Here is a 25,913-nt window from a genome sequence, read left to right as displayed (position 1 = left end):
TTTCCGGATGCACTGTATGTAGCACAATAAAAACAAAGCAGTGCTTCTTAGATCCTTATACCTGTATATGGTTTAAAAAAAATATCCTGATACTGTGTACAGTATATTTTCAGTTTTTCATTTTTCCCCTGCTTTAACTACATACTAGGACTCTCTTTCTCTTTCTTTTGTTGGGCACCAATAATTTTGAGAATGTCGTGCTGAAGAAACTTCATGTGAAATTGTTTGTCCTATTCAGCTTCACCGGTAACATAAATTGTGACCCCATTAGCTGAAATTAGTCAAGATGAGATTGCAGTAAGTATCTAACATGACAGATGTTGCATTGTATACATTGAACTTCTTGATATTGCATTACTCTTCCACCCCTCCAAAAGCCTAAAATTCCATATTTACCATATGAGTTTTTCCTTTTTTAATTTGTCTGTATTCAGTTGTGATAAAGTTCTTGATATAGGTAGAATGAGGCTGGATTCTAATGAAATATGGTTGAGGCAAAAGTGAAAGTTTGGATTACAGGCTGTACAGCAAAAGAACCTATGGTTGTATCCATATCAGTAATGTCTGGTTTGTAACCAAAACGATGGCATTTGTGACTACAATGAGAATGACAGCACCTTATCCAGTCTATGGTAATGATGTGGGGGATCCTTACCCTGGATGTTTGGTCAGAATGCACGTTATGTATATGATGGTTATTGGAGAGAGTACTGGGGAGATTTGGGCAGAACTGGATTATAGAATACTAGATGTTTAAAGAGAAACCATAGTTTACACTCTACCATGAAAGACGCAGGTTATGAAATTCTTTGTAGCTGTGTAATATACAACTGAATAAAGAAGAGCTTGTATTTAAGAATGGGACAGTCATCAGCCCCATTAGGTTTGATTCAATCATTTTCCTCATGTCATTAGCGTGCCAGTTATACCTAAAGCATATAAACAGCAATAAAATATACATCTGGCAAAGGCAGTGTGAGTATAGCACACATAGCAGTTGTATCCACTTTCTCAAAATGTCTCTGCTTTTTGTTCTTTCAGTAATTGCTGTTTGTTGTCTAATTTTTTCAGTACACAATTCTCCTTGCTCTGACCTGGGTTAGCATTCAGGTGGGGAAGGCAAAGGAGAAACTTTAAAACCAGGTTACCACATAATGTGCCTGTGGGTCATCTGTTTCATAGCTGGAAGCCTTTTTTTGAGACAAAAGTGAGCCGTGCACTATGGCATCAGAAAAAAACAGCTGGCACTCTGGGGAACTGACCATAGTTCACCTATTAGCTGCAGGAGCATATACAGTATCTTTGAATAATTACTGCTTTATTTTATTATCTGCATGAAATCACAGTGGGTATAATTTGGCTTTATTGATACTGATTAAAAAAAACTCTTTCCTGTCATATTGAAAAACACATCTGTAAAGTGGTCTAAATTAATTATCATAATCGTGTATCCCCATTTTTGTTTGAAAAACTACTCAGGCTATGTCAGGTTGCACAAGGATCTTAAATTCACAACTGGATTGAGATCTGGATTCTGACTTGGCCTCTCAAGGACTTTTACATTGTTATTTTGGAGCTACTGTTGTGTAGCCTTGACTTTATGGTTGGGGCCATTGTCTTACAGGAAATTATATCTTCTAGGCAATGTGCAGGTTTCTTGCAGAGACAATATCTGGCTGTCCTCCAGGATTTCCCTGTTTTCCTGCATTCATTTGATCCTCTTACCCACACAAGCCATTCACGGTGGGAGATGGTGTGTTTTTGATATGTACAACATTTTGGCTTACACCAAACATGGCTTTTAGTCTGTCCAAAAAGCTTGGTTTTTGTTCTCATTAGAACATATGTTTTTCCAGCTGGCTTTAGAGACTCCCAAGAGCCTTCTATCCAAGATATCATGTGCATTTTTTCTTTCTCTATCACCGTCCCATAAAGCTGTGACTGGTGAAGCACTCAGGCAACAGTTGTTGTCTTCACAGTTTAATGTTAGCCACTATAGCTTAGAATGCCTTCAAAAGTCTCTTGGACTTCGGCCTGCTGTACAGCTGTGCTATAGTTTTAAATGATAATATTTAAAGTGCATGCCCTTCTCAATACTTTTATACTGATAAATCTTAATTTTGTGGTGCTGCTGCTGAATGTGCTTAAGTTACAGTACTTAAGAGGACCCTGATCAGTTTGAGGCATCATGTATTTGAAATTAACTTTTAGTCTAGTTTTTCTTTTTCTTTTTTTTGGTAAATGATTTAACAGTACAACATTGCTTCTTGTAGAGTAACAAACATTTTATTAAATCTGAAATGAAGTACCACTCTATATAAATACATTATAGCTGTTTTACCACTCTAAGTAGGAAGTTTACTGTGTTCTCTACAAGTCATATTACTACAATTACAAATGTGTTTTTTGTGATCAATCTTTTGTTCTATATTTATATACTAGGGGGTTCACTCTAGTGCTGGGCGGTATACCGGTTCATACCGAAAACCATTTTTTATTTTTTTTATGATATGGATTTTTCTTATACCGCAACACTAGTTTAATTGCCTAAACGACGTTCGGAACGTGGCGCAGGGGGAAACTGTTCAAGTGGGGACCTTTTTCACTGCTACACCGCTAAACACAGATTTGTTGCACTAGGGCTCTTTTTCACTGCTACACCACCAAATAGTGGGCGGTAGCATAGGTATGCCGCGCGGTGAAAATGGACAGAGAGCCGAAAAAAAGCAGTCACATCTGTCGCCTGGAGATGCTTTAGTTTTAAAAGGTCTGATGTGTAAATACTGTTTCTATACTACTGGATAATACTGCAAGCCAAGTTGTACTTGTTTTATTTGTTTTCAATACAGTGTAATGTACCTGGGTACTGTGTAATAGTGTGACGACATTTTGACTTTATTCTCGACATTTCCACTTTAATCTTGACGCTTATGACGAGAATATATTTTATTGACTTTATTCTCGTAATTTGTCATTAAAGTAGAACATCGTAAACTAAACTTCATCATAAAATGAATATTTAATTTACTAGATTTTCTCAAACCCCGTCATAAGTTACATAGCACATTAAGTGCTTTGTGTTAAGTGATTCGTTCAGAGATGGGCGCAACTCTGAATGGATGGCATAATTAAACATGTATAACAAAGATATTTTTAAAGTTCTGAACACTCCGTGGGCTAAGTTTATAACTAGTTTTAATTTCACAAAGACGTTTATCGTGTGGTGATTGGTTATGTGGTTATGTGGTGAAAGAAAAAGGAAGGATAGGAACTGGGGTTTTGGTAGCCTACGTCAGATAGAGACAGCATGCATGCAATAAAGATAGCCCGCTCAGAAGAACATGCATTGAATTCTGTGTTCGTGTCTCCGACCAGCAGATCACAAACCCAACATTTACACAATATTTAAGTTAAACCTATGCGATAGCTATTCATACATCCAGTTTTTTGGAGCCTCGTCACACCTGCCATAAAGTTCTCTACACTGAACATACACCTGGGGACCCCTTACTGCGAGGGAGCAGCACTACTGCCTCACTACCGTGCATGTGTAATACCTGCTTTAATGCATTTCATCATGAAAATGATATCAAGTATTTATCTTAGCATTCTAAATTTTCAGAAAGCAGGAATATCATGAAGTGAATGGATTCTGTATGGTGATCGCTTAAGAAGCGTAGTGATTAACCACTGGGTCGGGGAATGTAACACAAAGCATTTAATGTGCTGCATTAATTTATGACGGGGTAAATTAAGTAATTGATTAAACATTGATTTTAGGAAGAAGTTTAGTTTACGACATTCTACTTTAATTATGAAGTAAACTATGAGAATAAAGTGGAAATGTCGACATTAATCTCGACATAAACGGCTAGAATAAAGTGGAAATGTTGACTGTTCTCAACATATAGTTTGTTTTTTTCTTCCCAGTATAGCTTAGCTTGAAGCAAGGTCCATATTAATGCAGTTTGCCTAAATGATGGTTCAGCTGGTAAAGATGTCATCACCAAGTTGCACTTGTTGTATTTTATTTTAATTTGGTGAATACTGTGTAATGCACCTGGGCTTGAAGTCTTGAAGTAATAGTGCAACTATCAGTAATAATACTATTATTTATTTTATTGTTATTATTTATTAGTTTAAATATTATGCAGTTTAATGATGATAAAGTTGTTTAAAAAGTCACTTTAACGTGTCAGTGGACAGAGATTGTTAACATTAACAGAAAGTGTAGTTGGTTTACAAAAAATATTTACTATTTATTCCTTTTCTAAGACATATTCGGTGCAATACAATTTTTGACAAGCACTTCTGGATATTTTACTAAGTCTAAATGCCTCTTTGTATGGTTGAAAATATGTTGTCAAAATTATAGTTTGTTTTTGCAAAATTTGTTCAATAAAAAGGTTCTACATTTTGACTGCATCTGTCATGCAGTGTGATACCTTCACCATTAGTGCCACCCCCTTGAAAACTATCACTTTATGGGGCAATGCAAAACTGTATTAATACTTGTTGGCACATTAAAATGTTTTTTTTTTGTACAATGTACAATACTCGACAGTGGAATAGGTTATTCTTAGCCAATAATTGCAGTGGCTTTGTTAATGTTAACAATCACTGTCCACTGACACGTTAAAGTGTCTTTTTAAACAACTTTACCATCATTAAACTGCATAATATTTAAACTAATAAGTAATAAATAATAGTGCAACTTCCAGTAATAATACTATTACTTCCAAGACTTCAAGACCAGGTGCATTACACAGTATTTACCAAATTAAAATAAAATAAAACAAGTGCAACTTGGTGATGACATCTTTACCAACTGAACCATCATTAAGGCAAACTGCATTAATATGGACCTTGCTTCAAGGTAAGCTACAGTATATACATAAATAATAAAACTGCAACTTGCATTTATAATGCTATTTGTGGTATAGCCCTACGGAAGCACATTAGAGCCACAGTAAATACTATGTCGAGAATAAAGTCGACATGTTGACTTTATTCTCGACATTTCCACTTTAATCTCGATGCTTACAGTATGTCGAGATTAAAGTCGACATTTCCACTTTATTCTCATAGTTTTTGTCATTAAAGTAGAATGTCGTAAACTAAACTTCATCCTAAAATCAATGTTTAATTTACTAGATTTTCTTAAACCCCGTCATAAATTAATGTAGCACATTAAATGCTTTGTGTTTAGCGTTCCCTGACCCAGATGTTAATCGCTACACACTTCTTAAACTGACTTCCTCTTGCACTAAGAGGAGGCAGAGGCAGCGATCACCGCACAGAATCCATTCACTTCATGATATTCCTGTTCTCTGAAAATGTAGAATGCTAAGATAAATTTTCATGATGAAATGCATTAAAGCAGGTATTAAACATGCACGGTAGTGCTGCTCCCCCCCATTAAGGGGTCCCCAGGTGTGTGTTCAGTGTAGAGAACTTTATGACAGGTGTGACAAGGCTCCAAAAAACTGGATGTATGAATGGGTATCGCACTGGTTTAACTGAAGTATTGTGTAAATGTTGGGTTCGTGATCTGGTGGTTGGAGACACGAACACAAAATTCAATTGATGTTCTTCTGAGCGGGCTTTCTTTATTGCATGTGTGCTGTCTCTGTCTGACATACCAAACCCCCAGTTCCTATCTTTCCTTTTTCTTTCTCCACATAACCAATCACCACATGATAAATGTCTTTGTGAAATTAAAGCTAGTTATAAACTTAGACCATGGAGTGTTCAGAACTTTAAAAAAATCTTTTTTATACATGTTTATTTATGCCATCCATTCAGGGTTGCACCCATCCCAGCAAGCATTGTGTACGAGGCAGGAGCAAATCCTGAACAGGGCGCGGCACATCACAGGGTGAATACGAGCAATACATACACTAGCAGGGTCAATATTGCATAACAAAACCCCACATCCTACATGACTTTGAAAAAAACAGAAGCAGGCCGAGTAAACCCACCAGAAAACATGCAAATTCAAGGCAGGGTACACCCAGCGCGGCAGCAGTGCACCCTCCATGCCACCGTGCCCCCACAGGATTACTACATGCTTTAATGCATTTCATCATGAAAATGATATCAAGTATTTATCTTAGCATTCTAAATGTTCTGAGAGCAGGAATATCATGAAATTAATGTATTCTGTGTGGTGATCGCTGCCTGCGCCTCCTCTTAATGCAAGAGGAAGTCAGTTTAAGAAGCACGTAGCGATTAACATGGCTCAGGGAACACTTAACACAAAGCATTTAATGTGCTACATAACTTATGACGGGGTTTGAGAAAATATAGTAAATATTCATTTTAAGATGTTTAGTTTACGATGTTCTACTTGAATGACAAATTACAAGAATAAAGTCAACATGTTGACTTTAATCTCAACATAAATGGCAAGAATAAAGTAGAAATGTTGAGAATAAAGTCAACGTGTCGACTTTATTCTTGTCATAAGCGTCGAGATTAAAGTGGAAATGTCGAGAATAAATTCAAAATGTTACACTATTACACAGTACCTAGGTACATTACACCAGGGGTAGGCAACGTCGGTCCTGGAGTGCCACAGTATGTGCAGGTTTTTGTTCCAACCCAGTTCCTTAACGAGAACTCAATTATTGCTGATGAAGCACATATTGCTTAAGTGACATTTTGATGCTTCATTTTAGTGGTCTCGCTTGTTAAGGTTCTCCAACCTTAATTGCTTATTTCAATCTTAAACTGCTGCATTCAGTGTTTTAATTGCTCCTTATTAACAATAAGATGTAAAAGACAAAGCAGCCAGCAGTTCTCCAGCTAGCTTTTTTCCAATTACATCTGTGTGTGTTCATCATGCACTGTTTGATTTAATAAAACACTTGATAGAAAAATGTGACAGACTGAAAATGATCTGTTTTAGGCTTCAAATCATTTGGATGATATCCTTGGAAAGGAAAAAAATCTACGATATAAAAGCCTTACATTGCACAGACTAACAAGCCATAAAATTAAATAAGGTCTGAGATTGGCAATGATTGGTTTGTAATTAAGCAATTGGGTTGGAATGACAACCTGTAGCCACTGCGGCTCACCAGGACCGACATTGCCTACCCCTGTTTTACATCTTATTGCTAATAAGGAGCAATTAAAACACTGAATGCAGCAGTTTAAGATTGAAATAAGCAATTAAGGTTGGAGAACCTTAACAAGCGAGACCACTAAAATGAAGCATTAAAATGTCACTTAAGCAATATGTGCTTCATCGGCAATAATTGAGTTCTCGTTAAGGAACTGGGTTGAAACAAAAACCTGCACATACTGTGGCACTCCAGGACCGACGTTGCCTACCCCTGCATTACACAGTATTGAAAAAAAAGTATAATACAAGTACAACTTGGCTTGCAGTATTATCCAGTAGTATAGAAACAGTATTCACACATTTGAACATAATGGTCCACATCCAACCTTTTAAAACCAAAGTATCTCCAGACAACGGACACAGCTCCTTTTTTCGGCAAACGTTCTTCTGTGTCATCATGTTCAACTTTATCGTCTGCTACAGCTTCAGTTTCAGAATGTTCTGTCCATTTTCACCGTTTAATACCTCCTCTAACGCATGTACTCCATTGCATGCCTGTTTAGCGGTTCAGCAGTGAAAAAGGTTCCCCCCTTTAAACAGTGTCCTGCTGTGCCACGTTCCGAACGTTGTTTAGGCTATTTAAACCAGTGTTGCGGTATAACAAAAATCCATATCATAACAAAAATAAAAAACAGTTTTTGATATGAACCGGTATACCGCCCAGCACTAGTTTTTAGTTTATAATTTAAAAACGGAATAAGAATCTGAAAATCTAACATCACATTAAAGTTCCATAATATATATAATGTGTGTGTGTTCATCTTCAGTGGATAACAAATGTCTTCGTATTCTCATTAAAATTTTAGTTTGTGTTAATGTAAGGCCATGTAAGTTTTAAAACCAACACAGGTCCTGTCATGCCTTTATCATCTTTAATATAAAACATAACTGAAAATCAAAGAAATCATTTTAAAGAGGAAAAGAAATGAAAACCCTTTATCCTTTTGACATTATCTCATATGCAGACTTGGACAGATGTACTTTCTTTGACCCAGAGGGGAAATTATAGCTTTACAAAGGCTCAATAAAAACGGAAAAAAAAAAAAAAATTGAGTATTTTATAAATTTTAAAAAACTGACTTACCTCCTGTTGGATTTTACAATGGAGCTTATGGATTCTGGGGTCTCATTATTAATAAAGGCTGTAAAGCCTACCGAACACATCCATCTTATCAACCCTAAAATGTTGCCTAGTTTGGATTTGCATCTTGACGTTATACACACATTGCAAAACAGCTTTTCGTGTTGTTTTAAGAAATAATAACGCAAAACAATGTTGTGAGATTCAGCCAGTTTAACAAGAGACCAGCTAAGATTATTTTCATGCATTTTGGTCCCACAACACTTTTTATGCATGGTTCCTAGCATTTCAGGACACCATGTTTGAGACTGTTGTGGAGCAGAGGGATAAATCAAATGTGTCTTTTGCCCCAAACATTATAGAGAGCACTGTACTTTCAGTGATCATGTACCTGGTACATTAGTGAGATGGGTCCCTCTATCTCTGACTGGATAGTTCTCAATTCTGGGTATAATGGATGACAGGTAGACTCTATCATCCTTCACGTGCTTTGCACTTCGACTTGATAGCACTAAGTGCTGAGAAGGAGGACTTTGAAAGAAAAACTCAATGTAATTGTCCTGATATTTTCCTTTTTTTTTTTTTTTTTTTTTTTTTTTTATGAAATTGGCATATTTTTACTTGTTGTCGGAAAGCAGTATTTGGTGGATTTGTGAATGCCGCTACATGCACTTGGGGCCACACTATCTGGAAAGTTTGTATGCTGTTTAATGTCTCTTTTGTTTGTTTAGTAAAGGGCATTACTTTTTACATTCTAATCGGATATGTTGTGGTCACTGTTTAAAATAAGTGAAATTGAGAATAAAGGAGAAGAGAATAAACAGACCACTGGTACACCAAGTATATTTGATAATTATAAATTCCTTAGAAAAGTTTTCTGGTTATTTTGTGGACCTCCTTGCCATGCATCACAGACCCCACTTTGTGAAACACTGGCTTATAATCTTTAACTACATGGATGCCTATTTCTTTATTTTAATACTGCCTGCTGCTGAATTGATACTGGACATATGTACCGGTAGTTCATTAAGAGAGTGGATGCCTGTAGTACACAATCAAGGCATCCCTCCATCTTCCTAATCTTCTTTTCCAGAGCAGGGTCATGGGGCAGCTGGTGCCTATCCCACCAAGCATTGGATGCAAGGCAAGAGCAATCTCTGGACATGATGCCAATTCATCACAGGACAAAAGCATAAATATGGACATAGACACAGACACACACTCCACTCCCCCCCAAACAACCCCTCTCTCTCTCTCTCTCTCTCTCTCTCTCTGTGCCACTTTAGCAACAACAATTCACCTATGCATAAACAGGCTGAAGTATGTTAAGTTTAGTGCAGATGTTTTCTCATCGGCAGAGTGGTGGCATAAAGCTGCCATTCCTGCCTCTCAGAACCAGGTTTTACATGGAGTTTGCATGTTCTGTCTGTGTATTTACAAATTGATTACTACAATGAGTGTCAGTAAGTTTGTTTATTTAAACCTGTCGTCCTCAGCTCTTTTATTGCCTTATCCTCTAAGACCAGCTCACCATGCATTGAAAAAATTGGTTGTGATGCTTCAGTCTGCTCTGCCACAGACTCTTCCTTTTTATATTCTTTTTTTGTCACAATGTCTTTTTACTTTCTTGTGTACATAGTATAGAGAAAGTATAGGAATCGTGAAAAAATTCTACCTCGAGATCTTGATGAATCTTGACGTTTTAGACCTTCCTGAGTCCAAAAATACCATTTTTGAAATTAGGTCTGTCTGTATGTCAGTGTGTAAATACAATAACTCAAATGCTTTGACCTAGTTCCATAAGATTTTGTACACATGGTTTATATCAAAAATAAGGAATCCTATCAACTTTTGGGTCACTTCTGGCAACCAGAAGTGGTACTTTTAACTGAATATTTAAGCGAATTTTCAAGTATATAAACTATGGTTATAATTTCATATAGATGTTTCAAATTTTGTATAGACATTTATAATGATAAAAAACAAACAGATATGAAATTTGAGAAAAATTAACAACCGTAAATAGTATTTTATTTAAACAACCATATGACTTTTTTTGTATCATGGGAATATTAATGTTTACACAATATTAAAAACTATTCAGTATGACGCAATATAACTGTTTGTTACAATACAAATGCACAATTAATCTTATTTCATTTCCTCGTGGTAATTGGACCTACAAGTCGGTATGTGTTAATATAACCTGGCAATAATATAAGCAAAATTTTTGAGTAACATTTTAAAGTGCATGAAAAGTGGTTCACACTTGATAAAATCACTTTTTTTCCTTGTTTTTATTTTTCCTGCAGATTTTGGCTAAAAGGAGTTAAAACACTGTCCTACCATCATGGCAGATTTGTCAGTAGAAGACATCACGATGAGAGCCAACCAGGTCACAGATGAAGTATGTCCTTCTTATATATATACTAGCTGATTACCCAGTGACTTTGCTCACTGAGTGCAGGGAAAAAAAACTAAAATGTAGTATTTATAAAATAAGTTTGTTAATTACCAATGTTATTTTTGAACAAATAAAGAGCATTTACAATAAATAGAAATTGTATAAATATTAATTATTAAGTAGTGAAACATTTTGATGAAATAATTTGAAGAAGATATAAGAAGCGTATAAATTATTAAACAAACATTAACATGTAAGAAGTAAAGATACATGGAGTACTACTGCTGTGGTTTCAGGCAAACTACCTGCTTGACAACCTTTCACTATGTGCCTGTGGTTTATGCGAAAAATTATTCTGAGAAATGTGGACGCTGCCTTTCTGTGCTTAATGGGCAGATGGTCCAAACAATTCCCAAGTCTAATACTTAACATGAAGAGGTCACCGCTGAAGGCGGTCTCGTCTTCACATTGTTTACAGCTCGGTGCAGTTATAAAGTAGAAAGGCGCAAAGCTGTTTTCTACATCTCTCTTACTATCAAGGTGTAGCGCGTTCCTCTTAAGTTGAATGAGGAGCCCAGCACACACAAAATCTCCTACTCTTAGGAAAATTAATTCTATTAAGTACGGAACCCAACTGAACCTTAGCCCCAATTTGATATCCTCATCTGGAGTTGTCTTTTATGAATTTATACAAAGGAAATAATCACCCCAACAATTCTTTAAACAATCAAAAAGGAATATATTATAAATCAAACAAAACAATAAACACCCTTTAAATCCTTGTCAAATCTATAATAACTACACAAACCCTAATTAATATGCCACCCCCTTAAACACTCTATAATATATTCCCCAGAAAATGGCGAAACAGCAAAGAAAGAAAGCAAGCGAGGAAAAGAAACGGAAAATTACCCTATTTACAAACAGCACAAATATATTCACAGTACTTAAACCTATATTACGTCTATATACAAATATAAATTAGACACACACAGACAATCCCCACACATTCCCCAGTCTCTTTTATATTAACTTTGTTTTAAAGTCTAAATTCACACGGCCTGGGAAATCTGCAATGAATCCAGTGATCAAGTCAGATGCGTTCCGCTGACTTGTATACTGAATTTAAATGTAAAAGAAGCGATCTCACCGGCCTGGCGACGATTCCTTTGTTGAAGGAAGAAGTCCGTCTCACCCGGGTGTCTCGGCATTAGCATCTGTCTATGGCCGACTCCCACACCATAAAAGCAAAGTAAAGTCGTGTGCTCCGAAGGTCTTTCTAGGTTAGCCGGCACTCCTTCTTCGTGCACGCAACCGTCCTTATTACTGAGTCTCACTTGCTTTAACGCTGGCTTCTTCTTTACATTCACCTTCCCATCTCCTTATTTAAAGTCTTTTTTCTTCTTTTCAATATGAGTAAAATAACTCACACAAATAATAAGTTCCTATATTATATGTTCTGTGGTCATACGTAGTTTCTGTTACCCGTGGTCATACATCATTTCCGTTTCAAACACGAAAAGAATTTTATTTATATAGATTATATATATATATATATATATATATATATATATTATATATATATATATATTTATATACACAGTATACAGTATTTATTTTTTATTTCAACTAATATGTCAGAAATACGTTATCAATGCTTTTGTTAATATTGTTGTGAGACTTCGGCCTCTGTATTTAAATTTTATTTTCTGAACATTGCTTGCAAGATGGAAACACAGCACAACTCCATTTGAAATAGTCTACCAAAAAAACAGAGAATGACTAAGTTAGGAAATTGTATATTTTTTGAGTGTTTGCAAAAATAAAGAGATGAATAACCTAAATTAATCTGACAGTATCTGACTATACCTCATATATTGAAACACTGGCAAATAATAATATGATGTCATGGTTAAGATTATAAAAAAAAATAATTTGTCTCCCATTCAATAGAAATAAACTAGTATTCAACAGAAAATGCTCGATCTTCCATCGTCCTATTTTAGTTAATGGTAAACTTGCTGATACATTAACAGAAAATGATAATGCTCCATTTACTCATTTTTAATGAAAATTATGAGATACCCATTGCATATTTGTGTTATGGGATTTTTGGTGAAATCACAATGTTCTTATTTATTTGGTTCATGTGCGTTTCTGGTTGGAATTCATGAGGATTTGTGTAGTCCAGGTGTATAGGATCAATTAAAAGTATGACCTCTGTTTTGAGAGAAATTAAAAGAAAACACTTTAAGAAACTATTGCATCACTTCACCCATCCATCCATTTTCCAACCCGCTGAATCCGAACACAGGGTCACGGGGGTCTGCTGGAGCCAATCCCATCCAACACAGGGCACAAGGCAGGAACCAATCCCAGGCAGGGTGCCAACCCACCACATATTGCATCACTTCAAATAGAAGAATTATACACAATGTGTTTTTTGGATATGCTGATTATAGTTTTTGTTTTATTTAAAGAACTGCAGTAAATGGTTAGTTATGTCATAGCTTTTTGAGTTTCAGTAACAACGTTCCCTCCTTTCTCCCACTCTTAGCTAAATTGGAAAAGGGAATTCATGTAAAAATTTCCCTCTGGGAAGCTGTTATTCATTTCCCCCTATCTGTCTTAATATGTTATTGTAGTATAATTGTCTCTTTGGTATCAGTAACTGGTTTAACCACCTTTAGCAGAATTAATTATAATAGGACATTTGCTCTCATTATTCATCCATCTCTTATATTTCTTTGGGGGAAGTGTGACTTTCTCCTACTTGCATGGCTACTTCAGCTGCCTGAAATATGTGGGTTTCTGAGATGAGGTTAGGTCTGGTCTTTAGGTGGGTTGTTTTAGAAATTAAAACTACTTTCCCTTTCTGCCATTCTGAAGTAAACTTTTATGTTTTTAGATGATTTTTTTTAGAGGTGGATTCAAAATATTGATTACCAATCATCCATCCATCCATTTATTTTCCAACCCGCTGAATCCGAACACAGGGTCACAGGGGTCAGCTGGAGCCAATCCCAGCCAACACAGGGTTCAAGGCAGGAACCAATCTCGGGCAGGGCGCCAACCCACTGCAGGACACACACACACACACACACACATACTGTACGCACACCCACACACCAAGCACACACTAGGGCCAATTTAGAATTGCCAATGCACCTAACCTGCATGTCTTTGGACTGTGGAGGAAACCGGAGCACCCAGAGGAAACTCACGCAGACACAGGGAGAACATGCAAACTCTACGCAGGGAGGACCCGGGAAGTGAACCCAGGTCTCCTTACTGTGAGGCAGCAGCGTTACCACTGTGCCGCCTGATTACCAATCAATCTAATTTAAAAAGCACTCTTTCTGCAAAATTGATTTGAATACATTGTTATAGGGGTAGAACTGAGGTAATTTCAAATCAATAATGGTGTGTGATATAAATTAATCATTTGAACCAGTTAAGAAAGGTTACATGTGCATAAAATGACACACACACACTTTAATAGGACCTATTGATTAGTTGCAGTATGGACACAGACACTTGTGGACATCTTCTAATGAATCAGGCTGCAAGCATTGTATCTACAGCTTCAGAAAATACTTATTTAGATCATTGTTTATTTGGGCAAATATCAAAACAATAGGCTTAGCTGAAAATATGAGCCTATACATGAGAATGGCCTGGTATTGTTCAGTAGCTGTATAGCTTTATTCTATAAAATAATGAGAAGCTCTAAACTTAGAAAGTTTACAACAAAAATAAAATTCTTACAAATTTTCAGAGTTCAGTGAAAGTGAAAACATAATTGTTGATCTTTGTTTGCCATTATGCTGTAAAGTGATGAACACTGATAAAATAATACATGTTAAGTATATGTCTGTCAGCTCCCATGTCAGTTAAACAAGTTAACATTGTGGTGAACTGTGGTTATATTTTATATTTCTTACAATGAGCTATGAGGTTAATTCACAAAACAAGCTATGTATGGATATGTTTACAGAGTTACTCATATTAAGGCTAACTAGTTTACCAAACCCAGGCAGTTTGATGGGGTGAGGTTGTATTTATTTCTGATAAGATGACAAACTGTCTCTCATACAAGTTTTTGAAAAGACTATTAACCATGGTTAAATATACTGAAAATGTGCTATTTACAATAGCATATTAAACTCACATTTTTTTTTAAATTGCTAATGTTATCTTTTTTGCATAAACTAAATATAGAATGGTTAGACTAGTTCCACGTATCCTTGCACAACAACGGAATTTTAAATCATCCTTGAATGTTAAAAGGTAAAAAAATATTTTAAAAATGTGCACACACTTTGCTTCTTTTGCCATTTCTGTTCCGTTCTGTAGTTGAAAAGCTGTAACAGCATTACTGTTTTTCTCAGGTCCAGTTATTACCTAATTGAATATTTGGAGACCTGTTTCAAAATATTACCAAAAAGTCAATAACACAAATATTTGACACTGTCAACAATATCAGATAATCATTTAAGTCGTAACTTTAACTGCATTTTTGGCTTAGAGTATTTTAGAAACCTTTAAATTTAGGCTCTTGTTTAAGATTAGCCAGAGTACCTGTCAAAGACAGCTAATAGAATAGTTAAAAAAAATATTTGCTATCACTTCCCCTACATGTATTTTCAGCACCTTTCCTCTATATTTGCATGAGTGAACGTCTCTTTACTAAAGCTCCCATTCTCAAGTTTGTTCCCGTAAAGCTTGCTTCTCAGACTCTGTCCTTATTTTCAAGACACATTTTCTCATCTCCTGTCTGGTTTTGTACCTGCCATCTTTGAAGATGACTCTCTCAACATGCCTCATATGCCTTTACTCCTGCTTGTGTATCTCACACTTGCACTTCCTTTTTTGTTCCCTCACCAAAGCCAAACTGACCAATAAGATTGCTTGGAGAGCCTGGAACCACAGACATTAGTGTTTTATTATATATTACATTGTTGTTCAGTGCTAAAGTTTTACTACAGCAAGAGAACAGAGTTTTTTGAGATGCTGTCATGCAAGAGTCAATTGGAAATTGGTGGGGGGGAGTAACATTTTGATGTGAATCGCAGAGTAAATGTGATTCCCAATGTTATTTTTCTGAGAAGCATTAATTCAAGTGTAACTATCAGAAAACACTTTTTCAGCAGTGAAATCTCTGCACCAAGCTCTGAAAAGTTACATACAGTACATTCATCTCTAATGAAGCATTTGTGCATATTTTTCGTTTTGCAGTCACTGGAAAGTACCCGAAGAATGCTGCAGATGGCTGAAGAGGTAAAAAGTGTACCTGTTTACAGTCAGAAATGTGAAAGAAAGATAACTTTATCATATATCCTGATACTTTAGCGGATTATCTAGATTTTTGTGATAGCTGCCTAATGCTATGGCACATTTTGGACATGCCAGCTAACTGCCTTTTGCTACATCAAGGTCATAACCAGCTGGTACTACTACTTGTGGAATTCTGATTGGTATGCAGGTTCTCCTGTGTAATGTCTCTTAGTTCCCATTGAACTGAGTTTGCAAGTTATTTACAAGGAGAAAGAGAATGATCTTCATTATCTTTTGATTTTTGTTTAATGTACACCATGGGTGCCATAAGGTATCTGTTAGACATCAGATTTGCTACTTTTAAGCTTTCTTGTTGTAATCTTTATGAAAATCTTTCAGTTTTACACTTTAGTGGCACCTTCTGTTGAAAATAAGAAATACGAGTAATGTACAGATGTAGTCACAAAGACAAAATAAAGCAAATTACCCATGTTGATGTATTGGTATTGTTAAATTGTGCATAAATTTGCCTGAATTCTGCATTTCTTTGTAACCATTCACTAATACATTCAGGCCCACACTAAAGCTTTGTTCTTTTACATCAGTCAATTTTTTCCTTATTTTACTTAGCTAGCTGTCAGTTTGACATTTTAGGCATGTTTTATCAGTTTTCACTTGTTTTTTTTTTGTCAACAGAGCAAGGAGACTGGTGTGCGAACACTGGGCATGCTGGATGAACAGGGAGGTAAGTTGATTCACTATTTAGGGATTATTTCTGAAGGGTAGGGATAGAAAGATGATTTAATAATTAACTTAAAATGATTAAAGATAGAAGCAATCCCAGTAGAGAGCTAAGCATTTTGTGAAGGTGTATGTATATGCCTGTCTGCTTTGCTTTCCATTTTGGGTGTTACCTTCATTAAACTTAATAAGAGATCTATAATTTGTGTGTGAGAACCACTGGGTTTATGCATAAAGACATGAACAAATGCTTTAAGCTTTAAAGACATAATTGTAAGTGATGGGTTTACCGTAAAATTTGTTTTATATGCTATGTAGTGAGAAGTCAAGCAAAATGACACCTTTTATTGGCTAACTGAATAGATTACAATATGCAAGCTTTCACTGCAACTCTGGCCCCTTCTTCAGGCAAGATGCTATGAAACGTTGTAGCCTAAACATTGAGAAGGGCTTCTATTTTCATAAAAATTAAAGCACCTGTTATTGCTTAAAAAAATTTAATTTGTTTAATAATTACTTGAAGACATGAAAAGCAATTGTAGAGTATCCATTATTTCTGCAGAAACATTTGGCAGCCCAGTGTAGGAATAGCTTCGTCACATAACAGTTAATGTTACCTCTTGACTTTTAATTAAGATCATGCCAGTTAATGGTGATGGGTACTTCTAGAGATTGTAATAGCAGATATCTCTGAAGAATAAGAAGTGTAATTTAGTGAATGTGAAGCTATATGGACATAATTATTAATTGGTGACCATGGTCATACTAAATTTAACCTTCAGAAGTTACTTGCATAACTAAATTCTTTGAAAATAATCTAATAGAGAAACTTTCATTCTGTGATATAAATCAAGAGTAAAATAGGTTGGTATATTTTAAGCCTGACACATTGTAATTTTAAGGAGGAAAATTTAAAATTCACATAATGAAGTAGAATACCATATCAAAATAATAGTGAAACCCTGGTTATCTGAGGTAATGTGGACTATTGCTACGTCAGATACCTGAAAACAGATGGCCATGGCCATTTCAGATTAAATATCACTGATATAAAATTTTTTGCCAATTTTATTTGGTACAGTATCACTTTTAAGCCTTTTTTTTCTAATTGACGAATTTAATTTTCTTCGCTTCTTTGCTGCAATGTCACACAGTCGCCTCAGCATCGAAATATTAGCATGTGTAGTGTCTTCCTGTTGTTCAATATACAAAAGTGTTGTGTGTGCCAAAATCTTGTGTTACTTTTCTGGACAGTACACGTCATTGCGTCAGAAATCCCAAGTGAGCAAAACAGTAGAGCATGTGTCCAACAGTGAACGCTGGCGACTCACTGACAATAGCTGTTAACAAATGATGCATTGTAATATTAACGATTTCATGTAATTTTACATTAACCTAAGCTATAATGTGTGTAGCCATAATTCTTAGTATGAATACTGCACTTTTTCCATGTCTTTCAGAGTTATGCCTCATGTTGCTGTTTTTATTTTGACTACTACACAAGATAATTTATTTTTGCGTTGACAATGTTAAAGTGTGCTCTAGATTAATGCATAGTGATTGATTCTCATATAAAACTGTATATTCTAGGAACATGGCTGCATTTTCATAGCTGTGAATTTGAAAATGGTTTTAATTTATTAATATACTGTCATTAGTGGTCCATTATTAAGGATCCTGTGAAATGGTTAATATTCTGCTATTTTGTTCTACTGGTTACACCACAGCATAGTATAGATTCTTAAGCCTCTGACAGTTGTGATAACACATACATTTAGAATTATTTATATTTTTTTAGTTAAGAATTGCGTAATGTGAAATTACCCTTTTTATCTAATTAGAGATGTCTTTTTTTAATTTTGTCAAGAATCTGAAAGTTTTTGCATGCAAGTCACACATTTTCAGGAGTTTTCTTTGCTGCAAATTGCTTATAATCTTAGGGACTTCTATAAGTTTTCATTTTTTAACATTTAATTATTAAACCATTGACAGGTTTGTACATTTATTCAGAGCAGTCCATTATGTACATTTGTGTTTTTTCCCTGTTAGAGCAATTGAATCGTGTTGAAGAAGGTCTGGATCATATCAATGAGGATATGAAGGATGCTGAGAAGAATCTGACTAACTTGACTAAATGTTGTGGTTTGTGCATTTGTCCATGTGACAGGTATACAATAGATTTCATTTCATTTGAAGCTTCACATTTACTGCAGTCTAAATGATTTTTGTATTAAGTCAGCCCAATTCATAGTTAAAATTCTGATTAAAGTCAATAATAAAATACAGTGTAAATGAAGCACATCAAATAATGATGCTCAACACACCCTTAAATATTTGCATTTTCAAACTTTTGGCCATGCAAGGAAAATAATTTTAAAATTCATTGCAGAATCCGGAGGTATACATATATTTAACATGCATAACAGTAAATATTTGAAAGCTTTTTTATGAACAGTATGATCTAGGCTTGTTGGTATTTGAATTAATTATGTTTGAAGTAACAGGAAATGTAAAGGAGAGTCTTTAATAGGATAAGATCATAAAGCAGCTTTCTGGTTAAGAGCAAAGCGTGTTTTGTACTTGGTATATTTAGCCAGAGAACAGTAGAGAGCATCGCTTCTTTTCTGTTTAAAGTTATGGAAAGGACCATTTAAATGGAACTAATCTCAGCACAGTAAAGTGTTTATGCAATCAGTGTTATGGTTGATACTGTTGCCTTCATTTTTCCTTCCTTTTCTTTCTGTTTCTACTGCTGCTTTATTGGATAGTTGACTTCTTGCTTGCTTCTGTGGATTTCCTTCACGCTTAAACATAGGATCTGTTGCCAACTCTTTAAACCAGGTCTGCTGATCTTATGGATGACTAGGTGATGGTAAATAACTACATAATTATGGGCTCTTTTTCATACATGGCTGTAATTTGTATTCCTGTTTGCATATACCAATGATGATAAAAAAAAATAACAGGGTTTTCTTTAAAACACAATGACCCTTTTCCTTAATTATATGAAGTAGGTGTCATGAAGGTGGTGGCATTTATGGAATGTAGTAGAGAAAAGCCAAGCAAAATGACACCTTTTATTGGCTAACTAAAAAGATTACAATATGCAAGCTTTCGAAGCTTGCATATTGTAATCTTTTAGTTAGCCAATAAAAGGTGTCATTTTGCTTGGCTTTTCTCTACATTCATAATGGCTAACACGGTACAACACCCTAGTACTACTGGAATGTAGTAGATAGATAGATACTTTATTAATCCCAATGGGAAATTCACATTCTCCAGCAGCAGCATAGTAATGAATTCTTTAAGGAACTGTTGCCTACTACTTATTTAGCTTTTCTTGATATTGACACATAGTTAATAAAAACCAAAAGCTGATCTGTTTCCATACCTAATGACAAAGGTTAAATACATTGTCTTGTAAAAATGTTTTTTTCACATGTGCAATTCTATAATGTTACTAAAAAAAAACATACACTGAAAATTTGCTGTTTTGATAATGTGATTTCAAACTTCCGGACCCCTAAAATGTGACCCTCTTCATGTTAGGAAGGCATCTTAGTAACAGGGAGTAGGGGAGAAATTGCTTACACAAGTATTCCAGTCATGTTGAGGTGAAACTATTTAATGAAAAAAAAGGGCACATAATGAAGCCATCCAATTTGCCCTTATCAGTAAATCATTAAAATAACTGGTACAGTTTCTGGATAAACACCCTAATGTAAGGGATCAGTATTCAAATTGGATTTGAAGGACAACTGTGAAAATGAAGACCAAAAAGCCTTCACAAATAATATAACACAAAACACATAATTTAAGAAACTAGTACAAAACAATTTTCATGTGTTTGGCTCTCGCAGTTATCAGCAAGTGGAACCCTACATCAAACCACCTAAATGCTACCTAGAAAAGGTTGTCCCACAAAATTCTGTCAATGAAGAAACTTTTGAGAGGGGCCTAAAATGGACTAGCTGATGCTGCAGAGTCCATCACATCAAGAGCTCTGCTAAGCATAACCTCCCTTCAGTTTTACTTCACACATCTGGCTATGTAACCTAACATCCAATTAGTTTTATATATGTATATGTGGGGGAAGTAAGTATTTGATCCCCTGTTGTATTTGTAAGTTTGCTCACTTACAAAGAAATGAGTAGTCTTTAGGTTTTATGGTAGTTTCATTTTAATGGAGAGAGACAGAATATCAACCAAAAAATCCAGAAAAAAACACATTAAGTAAAAGTTATAAATTGATTTGCATATCATTGAGATAAATAAGTATTTGATCTCCTACAACTCAGCCAGAAATCTGGCTCCCACAGATTGACTGTGTGCCCATGTGGCACACAGATTACAGTCAGCCAATCGGTCTTAGGTTTGCCAGTGAACATCCGCGCCTGTACATGTGCCTTCTTGAGCAGGGGGACCTTGCAGGCACTGCAAGATGTTAGTCCATTATGGCATAGTGAGTTACCAATGGTGGTGTTGGTGACTGTGTCCCAACTACCTTCAAATCATTAACAAGCTCCTCCTGTGTAGTTTTGGGCTGATCCCTCACCTTTCTCGTGAGGCAAAGTCTTGCATGCAGATCCAGACTGAGGGCGATTGATGATCATTTTATATTCCTTCCTTTTCCAAATAATTGCACCAACAGTTGTCACCTTCCCACCAAGCTTCTTGCTGTGATGGGCTTTTAGCCCATTTCAGCTTTGTGCAGGTCTACAATCTTGTCCCTGACATCCTTTGACAGCTCTTTGGTCTTGCCCATGGTGGTGTAGAGGTTGGAATGGAAGAAATTGATTCTGTGAACAGGTGTGCTTTATGTACATAAGTTGATCAGGGGTAAAGGTATCTGTAATTAATTGACTGATTGATTGATTGCCCGCAGCCAATCTGTGGGAGCCAGAATTCTGGCTGGGTTGTAGGGGATCAAATACTTATTTCTCTCAATGATATGCAAATCAATTTATAACTTTTATGTAATATGTTTTTCTCTGGATTTCTGGTTGATATTGTGTCTCTCTCCATGAAAACTACTATAAATAATAGAGACTGTTCATTTCTTTGTAAGTGAGCAAACATACAAATTCGGCAGGGGATCAAATACTTATTTCCCCCACTGTGTGTGTGTATGTATGTATGTATGTATGTGTGTATGTTATGTATGTATGTGTTAACAACAGAAATTTGGCTGTAGGACAGCACTTCTAATGTCGCCTAAATCTGGAAAGAAGTTTGAGCTATTATCCTTTGCGTCCTTTTTTTAAGCTGGGTTTGTACCCATCTACACATTGCACCTTGAATTTAAAGCATTTTCTTTCTTTTGACAGAGTTAAAAGCTTTGAGACATCAGATCAATACAAGAAAAGCTATGGCTCCAACACAGACAGTTCCGATAAGGTGATATCCAGTCAGCCTTATAGTAAGCAAAATGGGCAGCAGCAGTCCACTGGAACAGCACAGGGTCCATATATCAAAAGGTAATGTTAAAGAATAATTTTGCTTTATTGAATTGGAAAGTGTATGAATATTAATATATTCTTCCCATTCTGAAAACATACAGGTTAGTTTGATTAGCTGCTGTATAATTTTCTTTAAAATCGGTTTCTTTTATTCTCTTTGTAGTTTTCATATCAATACTACAACTAGATAACTAAAAATAGAGTAAAAAAGTGTAATATTTTTAAAAATTTCACATCCTTCTTGCAGAATTACAAATGATGCCCGGGAGGATGAGATGGAAGACAACTTGGACCAAGTGGGAAATCTCATTGGCAATTTGAAGAATATGGCAGTGGACATGGGCAATGAGATTGACAAGCAGAATAAACAGATTGATCGTATCACAGAGAAGGTGAGACATTTGCTATGGCTATCTGCCAAACTGCATTTTGAAAAAAGATACAACACTTTTTCTTTGTGTGTGATCCATCTCATAATTCTATACTGTTTCCTAGTTTTTTATAAGCTAGTAAATGTTTATTTTGTTACATACAGCCAGGACCAGAACCAGCAAAGTATAGCATTGAAACCGAAAGTTGAATTGGTTTTGTGGGGTTTTCTTTATTCTTTTTACAGAACCAATAAATAATAGTCAATCTATTTTTTTTTGTGTACATGCTAATGGAATATATTGACAAGAATGTATATATTTCAGATCGGCACATGCCTCTGTGTTTACTTCACAAAACCACATAAGAAACTAGTTTTATCATATGCAGCCAATGTTCTTGCTGGCTGTGCCACCTTGGACCTTGTTTTTATAGATTCTTTTGTTTCTGAATTGGAGACATTGGCTTAAAATCTAAAGAATGCTAAAATAAGTAGGAAAGTTTAATTTGACAGAAATGCTGGGTGTTGAATAAAGGTTGTTTTATTTTTCAAATATATCATATCTATAAATATATATTTATCCACAACCATTTCTGAAACTGTCTTCAGCTTTAAGATAAATATAAATGAAATATAGATTTGGATTTGTTTTTTTTTTCTTCTTTTAGTATTGGTGCTAGTGTTATTTCATTAGAAAAATTGTAAGCTTTGTTGCTCTAGATTGGCTCTCCTTTTTTTTTTTCCTCCCCCAATAAAGCCTGTCAGTCCCACTAATTGCACTTGGTTTATATGCTTTGCAATAAGGAGACTGTGGAAGATTGTGGGTTCGCTTCCCGGTTCCTCCCTGTGTGGATAGCGCTTTGAGTACTGAGAAAAGCGCTGTATAAATGTAATGAATTATTATTATTATATTCTAAGTGACAATTTGCAGAGTACATTATCTATTGGTGAAATTTAATTTTTTGCTGAAAATGTCATATATAGTTAATTGAACAAAATCTAAAATATTGAATTAAAACGGTGCTGCTTACAGTTTTGATGTTTTCTCAATAGTTGAATTAATTAATTCCTTTTTCATCCCCACCCTTTAGGCTGATGTCAACAGGGCGCGCATTGATGATGCCAACCAGAGGGCCAACAAACTCATTAAAAGCTAATTGGCAAGAAGCTTCTTCTGGCTGACTACATGAATGTACAGGCAGCACCAGCATTCAATTTCATGCCATATTTTTTTCCCTTTAAATTACATTGTGTATCAGATAGTTTTCTTCTACTTCAAGGTTTACTCCATTTACATCTTTGGAAATACAGGCCTTCCAATATGTTGGACACGAGAAACAGTAAATGAGATTAACAAATACTGCACAGGTAACTCCAGATGGTAAAGGAAAACTCAACTGCAACAGGAGCAGGAAATGATAGTTTTCCGCAAGCCAGAAATGTCAAAGCTAGGCTGAGCGGTATACTAAATGTACCATACATGTCCAGCAACCGTCTTCTGGTCATTGTCATTTAGTTTAGTACCATGTGAATTTGTTATGTGAGGTATCAATAATATGGATTCAGATGTCAAAGCAGTGCTTGATGAGATAATTGTTTAAGCATCAGAAAACATTCTAAATTTCTTATTAAGGTTGCAATAATTTTGGGTTCATAAATGAATATGCTCTTTTTTAATGTGTGCCCATACAACTGATTGAAGGTTTAGAGTATAAACCATATACCCAATGCTGCAGGTAAAATTTTAATGCTTTTCTCAAAACAGTGGAAACATTTTCTTTCTTTGCAGTGATTTGCTCAAATAAATGGGGAGCCTTCCTTTCCAAAAAAAATTATATGGAACCATCTAGGCAGAGCACACTATAAATGGGGTTACCTAAATGATGGATCACAAAAATAAAAGTATTCCAGCATTCCTATTCCATAATCATGGAGGCCATTGCAGGGTCCAATAAAGAGCGCATGCACGTAGTTGTTTTGCACAGTAGTCATAATAGTATCAATAGTAATCAGAAAATAATGCCTTGTTTTAGGATCTTCATGGCAGAAATGCTGGGCAATAGGACTGGTTTACATGAAGTCACAGAGAGTGTCAATATTATGTTCAACTTACAAGGCAAATTCCAAAGAGAAACCATAAATAAATGTAGAGTTTAGTAATAGTAATATAAGATGTTAGTAAAATTGTTACTATTATAATGATCTGTGTCCATGAATTGTAATGTTTTCAGTAGCTCCACTCACTTTTTTGTATATGGATGAAAATTTTATGTTTATTGGCGAAGTATGGTTTAATGTTGCCTTGAGTTTTAATGCATTATATTTTATATCTGATGCGTGCAATCAGATCAGTGTGTGTTAGGATGCCCTCTGAACTTGTAAGCTGTTGGAGATGGCCAGTTGCCTGGGTGTTTTTTGTTTCTTTTCTAAAAGGGAAGGTGTAAAGGGTGAAAACAAAAATAATTTACAAACTTAACTTTACAATGGCCAAAATGGAGAAAATGAGTGAAGGAACCATTTCTCGCTCTCTATAATGTCAGGTCATCATTGTAATAATTTTACAATTAAATGTAAATTACAGGTTAGCTTCTATGTTCTTGTTTTGTACCCGACTTCCATAATATATACAGGAGATAGAACCTTTTAGTATTTATTCAGCTGATGTTGACTGATCATTTTTGGTGCATTTTGACTTTCTTGGTGAAATTCCCTATTCTTGGCAGGTATCCCTGGGATTTGCTGTGGGAGTGGAGTGGGGACTGCCACAATTACTGTAACATGTCAAAGGAACATTGTGGACTCGGGAATTTTACAATGATAGTCTCTTTTTTGTTGTTTTCCTTCACCTACTTTAGCACAGCTTTAATTCTGAAGTCACCAAAACATAATGACAGTGGGCACACTGAGCTTTAGTGGTGTTATCGCTGGATTTCAGAAGTCATGAGCTTCTGGGGCTTCTTGCCTTTTGGTGCGATGTCGCCCTTGTTACAAGTCAGGGATTAAATAATTAGGCGACCGTACTATTCGTACAACGTTGATGCTGGTTTATACCCATTTAACTAAAGGAAACTAAGGCATCTGGGATACTTTTGCACAACACTTTGTTCATTATTTTTTCTTTTGTCTATGTCTTAGCCATCTTGTTGAATGTCTGGCTTTGATACAAGCACTTTCACAAAATAAGTTTTGTGTGCATTTTTTAATTGGTTTTGCATGCACTAATATGTCCATATATTGGAACTGCTTAACTCATGGCTTGACATTCTGTAGCTGTAGTAATACTTTTTGTCTGTCACATCAAGTGCCTTTTTTCCCCTCTAAATGTTCAAATTGAGCCTCTTTTTCAGCCATTTTATTATATACAGGGTTGTGTACATTTTAATAAATTTTCAATATCTTTGTCCTGGTCTTCTTTCTGATTATAATGTTTAATTATTCATTTTGGAAGAAAC

The 25,913-nt window shown here is 35.4% G+C and overlaps 1 protein-coding gene and 1 long non-coding RNA gene across 2 annotated transcripts in view; both read left to right on the top strand.

Moving 5' to 3' along the window:
- Nucleotides 1-25,861, top strand: part of LOC114666394 (synaptosomal-associated protein 23-like) — a 36,150-nt gene extending 10,289 nt beyond the window's left edge. Inside the window, exons 2-8 of the mRNA XM_028821239.2 lie at nt 10,523-10,617; nt 15,853-15,894; nt 16,588-16,636; nt 18,682-18,799; nt 21,960-22,109; nt 22,339-22,483; nt 23,553-25,861. Of these exons, the coding sequence (XP_028677072.1) occupies nt 10,561-10,617; nt 15,853-15,894; nt 16,588-16,636; nt 18,682-18,799; nt 21,960-22,109; nt 22,339-22,483; nt 23,553-23,618 (627 nt within the window). The 5' untranslated portion in view covers nt 10,523-10,560 and the 3' untranslated portion in view covers nt 23,619-25,861. The remainder of the gene's footprint in view (nt 1-10,522; nt 10,618-15,852; nt 15,895-16,587; nt 16,637-18,681; nt 18,800-21,959; nt 22,110-22,338; nt 22,484-23,552) is intronic.
- On the top strand, nt 18,807-20,768 carry LOC127526068 (uncharacterized). Its single transcript, XR_007933688.1, has 2 exons — nt 18,807-19,679; nt 19,926-20,768. It is a non-coding gene; the product is annotated as an uncharacterized LOC127526068 (long non-coding RNA).
- Nucleotides 25,862-25,913: the final 52 nt, after the last annotated feature.

Source organism: Erpetoichthys calabaricus, chromosome 16, assembly GCF_900747795.2.
Source record: "Erpetoichthys calabaricus chromosome 16, fErpCal1.3, whole genome shotgun sequence".
NCBI lineage: Eukaryota > Metazoa > Chordata > Cladistia > Polypteriformes > Polypteridae > Erpetoichthys > Erpetoichthys calabaricus.
The sequence above is the reverse complement of the archived record's forward strand: the minus strand, read 5'-3'. Positions and strand labels throughout refer to the sequence as shown.